At 44.3% G+C, this 9,248-nt stretch overlaps 1 protein-coding gene across 1 annotated transcript in view; it reads right to left on the reverse strand.

Annotated features, from left to right (window-relative positions):
• Nucleotides 1–3,188: 3,188 nt before the first annotated feature.
• Nucleotides 3,189–9,248, reverse strand: part of LOC123111719 (UDP-glucose 4-epimerase 4) — a 7,070-nt gene continuing 1,010 nt past the window's right edge. The window contains exons 2-9 of the mRNA XM_044532568.1: nucleotides 7,658–7,707; nucleotides 7,405–7,540; nucleotides 6,742–6,843; nucleotides 6,435–6,662; nucleotides 5,311–5,395; nucleotides 4,490–4,572; nucleotides 3,791–3,882; nucleotides 3,189–3,709 (exon numbers count right to left, since the gene is read on the reverse strand). Of these exons, the coding sequence (XP_044388503.1) occupies nucleotides 3,595–3,709; nucleotides 3,791–3,882; nucleotides 4,490–4,572; nucleotides 5,311–5,395; nucleotides 6,435–6,662; nucleotides 6,742–6,843; nucleotides 7,405–7,540; nucleotides 7,658–7,707 (891 nt within the window). The 3' untranslated portion in view covers nucleotides 3,189–3,594. The remainder of the gene's footprint in view (nucleotides 3,710–3,790; nucleotides 3,883–4,489; nucleotides 4,573–5,310; nucleotides 5,396–6,434; nucleotides 6,663–6,741; nucleotides 6,844–7,404; nucleotides 7,541–7,657; nucleotides 7,708–9,248) is intronic.

Raw genomic sequence — 9,248 nt, forward strand, 5'->3', positions numbered from 1 at the left:
GAAAAGGCAGAATCACAGTCAGAAATGCAGAATTGGACCTTGTCTACTTCGTATGATTGGTCGAGTGGAGGAATCCTCCTGGCTCCTCGGGGGTTGTCTTTGTTCCCTGTGATGCTCGCCAGCCACCGCTCCAGCGTGGCGTCGTCAATCTCCTCCGGGTGGATCCGAGTGGTGTCCTCAGTGCCAAAATACAACCACATCGGATGGTCTCGAGCTTGAAGCGGCTGGATGCGTCGTCGGAGGAAGACCTCCAAGAGGTCCATGCCAGTCACCCCGTCACGGATAAGCTGGACGACCCGCTCGACCAGCACCTTAACCTGCGCCTTCTCTTCCGGAACCACCTTCAAAGAGGAAGGCTTCCTCACTCGTTCCATGGAAAAAGGAGGGAGCCCAGTCGACTGCCCTGGCGTCGGCTGGTCTTTGCAGTAGAACCAGGTCGACTGCCATCCATAGACCGAGTCGGGTAAGATCATGGTCGGAAAGGAGCTTTTTCCTCTCAACTGAACCCCAAGACCCCCACACATCTGAATCACTTGTGTTCTCTCGTCACTCGGATTGGCCTTTTTCACCGTCTGGGAGCGACAGGTGAAGATGTGCTTGAAAAGACCCCAATGAGGCCGGCAACCCAAGAAATTCTCGCACAAGGACACGAAAGCAGCAAGGTACACGATGGTGTTGGGTGTGAAGTGGTGGAGTTGTGCCCCAAAGAAATTCAGAAATCCCCGAAAGAAAGGGTGAGGCGGCAACGAAAATCCACGGTCGACATGGGTGGCCAAGAGAACGCACTCACCCTCCTGAGGCTGCGGCTCGAACCCCTTCCCCGGGAGCGGTGCCGATCCATGGGGGATCGGTCCTCCATCGGCCAGGTCGTCAAGATCTTCTTGACGAATCGTCGAGCAGATCCAGTCGCCCTGGATCCAGCCCTGCGGCAGGCCAACCCTCGACGAAGATCCGCCTCGACTGGTCGCCCTGCCCTTCGCCTTCGCCGTCGCCTTCTTCGCTCTCTCCAGGGCCGCCGTCTTCTCTTTCACCATCATCGTCGGCGAGACGCGCACGGGCGGCGGCACTGAGACGGAGGCGAACGCGGCGAATAAATCTGGAGAAGAGAGGAGGAAATGAGAATGCACTGTTCAAAAAAAAAACCGTCCGGCGCCTTATATGAGGTTACTTCCGAGTGACTGACTTGTAGGCCCGGGCGATCCTGTCAAATCCCGCAATAGTCGCGCGCGCGATACGTGGCGAAAAAGGTGGCGCGGAGATCGAGGCGTCCCTGCCTTATCCCATCCGATTACCGGGGCCTCCTCCGCCCCGCGCGCTTCCCAAAATTCGAATCCCGCTAAATCCACGGGTTGCAGAACAACTCGTCAGACGAAAGATCTCCTTCGCTCTGTCGCTCGGAGCTCTCCAAATAAAAACTTCACTCGACGGATACAAAGAATGGATTAAGGCGACTGAAAAAGAAGTTGGTGCCGTCACTTAAAGTTCATTGATCCAGAACAAGACATACTCATAGCACGAGAAATGGGTCGAAAGAGTTCTCAACTCCTTCCTCACTCAAACCTCGATCCATTCGGGGGCTAATGATGAAGCTATGTACCTAGGGTAGGGTCATGGACCTGTCCAAACTACCCTACCCAAGGACATCCCTAGAAGAAACCACCTTTCAATCGACTCAGAAGTGTTCCACTCGACAGACTCGAAGACACTCGACCATGAAGCCAACCACTCGACCATGAAGCCATCCACTCGACAGTCAGGAGGCCTAAAGTCACTCTGCACGCCAACGGTCGGTCATTAAGTAGTTTTTATGGTCATCATAACATTTTATGTGTAACGTTACCAGTAACGCCCAATCTTAATGTATCTTAAACCCTGCATAACTGAGGGCCGGAGGGGTCTGGCGGACTCTATATAAGCCACCCCCCTCCTCAGTGTAAAGGATTCGCACCCCTGTAACTCATACGCATATAATCCAGTCGACCGCCTCCGGGCTCCGAGACGTAGGGCTGTTACTTCCTCCGAGAAGGGCCTGAACTCGTAAATCCCTTGCGTATACAACTACTCCATAGCTAGGATCTTGCCTCTCCATACCTACCCCCCTATACTACTGTCAGACTTAGAACCACGACAGCGCCACGCCCCAGCGTCGTACGCGCGGGCGCCATCCTGGGCGTTGTCGAAGGTTTCGAGGCCGAGGCGCACGCCGCCGCCCGACTGAATCGAGGCAGAATAGGTGTCGGACGGACGCACGCGGACGCCGCGGTAGCCCGAACCTCCCCGGCGACGAGGCGGCATGGTGGCGCGGCGATGGCGTGTCGGCGGCGAGGAAAGAAAGCAGTGGAGGAAGAGAGAGAGTAGCAGAGGGCACTACAATTTTATAGGCGCGCGCGAAGCGGCGCAACAAATCTAGTGCGCGAGCTATCGCCTTCTCCCGCGCGCGCAATCGTTTCCCGCATGCTAGTTTGCTGCCACCGCTGGAGCGCGCAAAACCGGGCCGCGCGCGCTAAAAAGCCAATCTACCGTGCGCGCGTGTCTTTTGGCGGCATGTTGGAGATGCTTTTGGGCAGGGCGAAGTTTTGCCTTCCGCTTTGACTCCACGCAGAACAAGGCGTGGGTCGACTCGCACATCAGACGCACGAATCGGGCTTCGACCGTGGGCCCCATGTGTTATCGCTCACCTCGTATGCCCTCATCTACAAGCGAGTGGTTCATTTGGGCAGAACCGCAAAAGTATTCTTCTCAAAAAAAAATTGGGCAGAACCGCAAAAGTATTCTTCTCAAAAAAAAAAATTAGGCAGAAATATTATCCGCATGTGCCTGGCAAAGTATCTTGATATAGATGAGGAGATTACGGGTCTGTTTGATTCATGACTAACTTTGCCACAACTAAGCTTAGGCAAAGTGCGGCTGCCACAAAAGGTGTGGCTAACAAAATGGCCACCACAAATGTGGCAAGATTTGGCAAGAAGTTGAGTCTATGACATATGGACCATGTAACTAGAAAAGTATGGCAAGCCACAAGTGTGACAATGAACCAAACACATGCCTAAGATATTGTGGCACGTCTAAGCTTAGGCATGGCAACCTTAGGCTGCAAACCAAACAGGCCATGCGTCTTTCATGGGTATAAGCAATAGGCCATCACAAGGCACCGCACACCCCCAAAGCTCCCAAACCCAGCGGCAGAGTAGACCAAATTTCTGATATATACACAGGAGGGTAACACGCTGCATGAAAGGAAAGATACAACCAAGCTGAGTGTATTACTGTGGCTCGTCTAATTACTATTACAGCACGGGCACAAAAAGGATTCGTATACAGCTGCTAGGCAATGCAACTCAATTAGCAGTAAAAGAATTGAATTAGCTGGTTGACTATAGCAAACTAGCAAATCTTCCTAGAACAATCTCGACGAAAAAATATATGCAGGAGGAAGATAGATTTTGTACCGATAGCGGAAGAACAACAGAGCAACCTTTTTTTCTAATCTCGTAACTTTCTCTGTATGACTGGCCGACTAGATCTACACCGATCCCAGCTCGTAGGCACTAAGTTGCATGTACAAGTGAGTCCGCACGGACCGATCCGTGTTGTTCAGTGTGAATTGCTACCGTTCTGCTTGGTCGAGTCGGGTGACCCGTACCCGTAAGGGTTCTTGCTAGCCCAGTTCCACTGGTCCCTGCACATCTCCGTGATGCCATATTTCGCTCTGCCGACAGAATAACAGCATTTAATTGCCAAAGGAATGTTACCACAGACAAAAATTGTAGATAGTCTGTTAGCAGCTTACTTCCAGTTGAGTTCTCTCTCTGCTTTGCCAGTTCCTGCAAAGAGAATCTCGGCATCACCAGGGCGACGCTGACCGATGACCAGCGGGATTTTCTAACATAGAGAACACAGACATATGCATAAGAAAAGAAGGCACGAGAAGAAAACAACTCATACAGATCTTCCTGTCATTGGCATTTGGCAGGAGAGTTAAAAACAACGTCTGGCCAAGCGTGGCATGATAACATTGCAACATCCAGTTAACTGTACTTGCAAAGTCTAGCAATCACCCATAAACTTTCTATAGGCCATTGTATGATGAATCATAGAATTTTCACACATCTACTCGTAACCAGCACGAAGGGGCTTAGTAGCATCATAACAGTCTGTTCATCCAAACAAGTACTAGCTACTCCATGTTTGTACTTCGTAATAAGAAAACTTAGTCTTGTCAATAACTGCAGCAGCTACACAATTCCTAATCCCAACTTTCCTGTGCAATGCAATTGTCAATTTGCAAAGACACAAAGCTTAAGCCTCTAAAGCCCTATGCAATGTGCTGAATAAATTCCAAGGATTACTTGAATACTGTTACAGTTTTTTTTTTTGCGAATACAAAATACTGTTACAGTTGAGCAGATTGTGTCATATATGCTAACCAGCAAAATATACCATGTTAAAAAAAATACAGGAATCAGGCATTTACAAAAATCAGGCATACCTTTCCAGAAGCCTTCTCGAATGCATTGACTATCTCCAACACTGACGTCCCCTTTCCAGTCCCAAGGTTGTATGGTTCACATCCTGCATGATGAGTAGAATTTTAGTACGAGATCAAACTACAGGGCAAAAAGATGCATCAAGCATCCTATGCACTTAGAGGCAGAAGAAATTGGAGTTTGAGCACTCAATACTTGCAGGGACTCCAAAGTGAAAGCATGAAATAAAAATAAAAATTATTTCTCTATGCTTGGGGATTTGCAATGCAAAAGAGTAGTTAGCAGCTAAGTACTCAAGTTGTTACACACATATATCTGGAAAATGATACTACCTCCTTTTGGTTTACAAGGCCCGCGTGCATTTTGGGGACAACTTTGACAATCAATTTGATTAACAAAATAATAATTACTCCCTCCGTTCCAAAATAGATGACCCAACTTTATACTAAAGTTAGTATAAAGTTGGGTCATCTATTTTGGAACGGAGGGAGTATATGCCATAGAAATATATCCACGAATTTGTGTTCGAAAAAAGATTCTAATGGTATAATTTTGTGGCACACAACTCATATATTATTGGTCTGATTGGTTGTCAAAATAAATCTCAAAATGCGTGCGGGCCTTGTAAACCTAAAAGGAGGGAGTATACCTATCCATTATAGAGTAAATAGCTCTTTTCACAATAAGAGTTATCCATATAGTGACAGTATTTAATTATGAAAGTTGGCTAAGTAGCTGACCCTGTTAGTCCGTTCTTTTAAGATAAAGGAGCATAAGCCTTTATTTGTGATGAAGTATTTCAGAATCAGTCAATTGTGCAAACCTATGTTAGACGAACTATCAAAAAGCTTCCGTAGTGCAGCAATATGCCCCTCAGCAAGATCAAGCACATGAATATAATCTCGTACCTGCACACCAGGCAAAAGTGTCCTTAGTAGATGAGAAAATCTTAACTGCAGGTTTCATAACAATATTCACAAAATGATTCATGGCATTCAGAGTTTGCAATAGCACTTGGAAAGAAAATGCAGGACAAGACTTTTTTCGAATGGGATTGCCTATCTCGGATGTAAGATGTGGTTTTATTTGTTATCCTCTTTGCTTAAGTTTTGTCATAAGCCAGGCATTAGGAGTCTGATGCTACTGTTCTGTGGAGACTCGGGTTTGACCGTTAATGTAAATTTTGATGACATCAGAAGTGCCCCACATGACAACATATTTCAATTCGCACATCATCTGGTAGCATTGTGATTTGTCTCCAGAGGAGAAAATGATGACACCAATGCATCATTTATTAAGTTGCTAACAAGATCGAACCAGATAGATATGTATTACAGGTCTATACATTGGTGACTTAGGCAAACCAATAGTAAAGATATACAAAGCTCACTAAAAAAACAAAGTTAATGAAAAGCTCTAAGTTGCACAATGGAACAATATCTGAGGGCAATCGTTTCTAGTTATACAACTTGTCTCAAGTACTATGATTATTTTTCTTCAGTTATTTGTTTGCAAAAATACTGTGTTTTAGTAAGAGCTACACAATTCCATTACTTGCTACGAAATTTTCAAACCAGGGGACAACTGGAGCAACTGTTGTTGATAACATTTCTGCTAGTGTTTGATCCATTTATATTTCAGAAACACATAGGTAACAAAAGAGCTACTACCTCCGTCTGGAAATACTTGTCACCAAAATGAATAAAAGGGGATGTATCTAGATGTATATTAGTTCTAGATACATCCCTTTTTATCCATTTTGATGACAAGTATTTTCGGATGGAGGGAGTACTGCACTGTACGCCAGCGCACTCCTACTACATAGTTACTAAGTAGTGTCTAGTAGTTGATGGGACATGAACTGAATGGACCAAAATGGTTTCACCAAATTTAGAATTCAGTGGTGAAGTACTAGCTGACTGAGAATAGCATGTGAAAAAAAAATACCCCAGTCCCATCTTTAGTTGCATAGTTATTTCCAAAGATTGTCACTGACGGCCTCCTCCCAACAGCAACTTGCTGAACGTAGGGCATAAGGTTGTTTGGAACTCCACGTGGGTCTTCACCAAGGTATCCACTGGGGTGTGCCCCAACCGGGTTGAAGTACCTAAGTAAAATGATCCTCCACTCAGAATCTGACCGGTATATATCACGGCATATCTCCTCAGCCATAAGCTGCAATTAATGTGTATCACTACAATCAGTTAAAAGACTCGATGCAAAGATTGTGCATAGGAAAAGAACTGTAACATGCCTTGGTTCTGCCATAGGGATTGTGCGGAAGGAGAGGAAACTCCTCTGTGCAGGGTGAGTTCTTAGGTGATCCATAAACTGCAGCTGATGATGAGAACACCAACTACAACATTTGAACACATAAACACAAGTCACTATCAGTCTGGTATGAACAAGAAAAATGACGGAATGAGCCTCAGCAAACTGTCGATGGTTGACAGAATCATTAATACAAATATATTTTAACAACATATATCAAGAAAACCATGGATGTGCTAACCATATCTAGGAAATTCATGGATCAATTGTTACGATTATAGAAGTTGGAGCTAGGAGCGGCTACAATAAGTGGTCTACAAGTGCATCCTAATAGAATTTCTACAATAAGTGGTCTACAAGTGCATCCTACAATAAGCATTCTGATACATCATAATTATATTGGAAAGCTCGGAAAGCAGAGGGCCTAAATTTTATTTTAAAATGAGATGTACTAATAGAGTTTCTACAGAACGCGATATGATATTCTAAACAATTAGTGACATTTGTATGATAAAGGCTACTAGTGTTCAAAGCACTACCAAGAAACATATTACAGTCTGAATAATGAATTATATCAGTTAAGGGAGTTTGTGCACATGAGGTCAGAGAGTACAAGGTATCTTGTGGATACATGACTTGTAAGTACCTTCTTGCATTCATGGGCTGCCATGACTTTCAAAAGATTTATTGTGCCAGCAATGTTATGGTCATAGTAAAACAATGGCTTCTGTACACTCTCACCGACAGCTTTCAGTCCAGCAAAGTGAATAACAGCATCAAATCTGGACAAAATGTATTTCAAGAATGTAAATGCCTTTACACATAGCAAGAAGCCAAAGCATTAAACAAGTAAAGAATGAACATAAGTACATTGATTACTAATATAGATTGTGCTGCACCTTGTGGAAGCAAAAACAGCATCCAGTGCATCCTCATCACGGATATCAACCTGCAGAGGCAGATAAGTTTTTAGTGTTCCATTATATATCCCTATAGAGCAATTTATAACTAAGATATCCATAGGGGTCAAATACATAATCTGATTTTGTTATCCAAATCAAACTGTAACACAAGAAGCAATAGATTTCCGTAAGTCATCTATTAAATGCTTCATATAGTAAGAAATCATTTGCTTTCACAAAAAACACAAGTATATTAACATAGAGTCACCTTTTTCACTTCCACGGTTCCACGTTCAGATGGATTTGGCCGTTTGTTTATGAACTAAACACTCCATAGCCGTTTGTTTATGAACTAAACACTTAGATTTGGTCAATAACAATAAAAGACAATACAAAGTTTGGATTAATTCCCGGTCAGAAAAGTTTTTGATTGACTAGCTAACCACCCTGTTTGTTTCAATGACAATGACAAAAGAATCAGATTATTAAAGCCAACTGCAAAAGAAGTGTAGTGTTGATGTGAATGTGATACAAGTTTGAGAATTAACCAAACAAGGCACTGGCAGTGTGCACACCTTACAAAGTGGACAGTTGCAAATCAAGTCCTCAACTACCCACCTACATGACACCTTAAAAATGCAATTAACCCAAAATATAACTTTGAAACCACCGTCATGCAGAAATTTACCATTGGTTCTATTTCTAGCACACAGCCATTCCATTTATTCATAAATTACAGGCTTACAGCATAATGCTAAATAGTTCAAATTGTTATTGCACTGTAAGAATTTTTTTTAATATGCAAGCACGTCATGCACTAAATTGCCAATAATTAACAATGTCGAACAAAGAGATATGAGATATATACACGGTCCAGATCCCATTTCCCACCTCATCGTCTTCCATACCACTATGAAGTACAAGATCAGTAGACCAAATAAAGTTATGATATCTATGTTTTACGAATTCTGTGAGAATCTGCAGCCCAGATAAGCCACGGATATGTGAATTGATCACAAATACCCTGCATTCGCCATGGCATGTCCAACGTTCTCACATTGTGAGAACCTACATTCACAGTTTCACAGAGCTGTTGGCCAACATTAATCCACATCGTTTTGGCTAGTTGGCCAGCCAGGAAAAAACGAAATCCCCTTCACAAATCCACCAACATTACCACAAGCAAAGCGTCAAATTAAACACCAAGTCATCTAAAAATGATGGCTGCAGGCCCCACAACAGCAGCGGTGAGATCTGCATAGCGTGTAACGAGTCTCAAATCACCCAGAAAGGCAAGTAAGCGCAAACGAATCTGTAGCAGGTAATTCTTTACAACCGAACATTCCCAACTCCAAATGTAACCAAGAAGCAAACAAATTCCCCTCCATAATTCGTCACAACTAGAGTGATTAAACACGCCAGAAGCCCGAAAACAACTATTCCGTGGGCACACGCCAGGAATGTAGATCTTCCATTATCTAGAAAAGCACAAAGGGCGTGGCCGGCACGCCAAGCACGAGATGAGATCTATCCTCGCACCAAGGACCACGCAATCGACCGGCGCGGACGACAGGAGAAGCAATGTACT

The sequence above is a fragment of the Triticum aestivum genome, chromosome 5B, assembly GCF_018294505.1.
Source record: "Triticum aestivum cultivar Chinese Spring chromosome 5B, IWGSC CS RefSeq v2.1, whole genome shotgun sequence".
NCBI lineage: Eukaryota > Viridiplantae > Streptophyta > Magnoliopsida > Poales > Poaceae > Triticum > Triticum aestivum.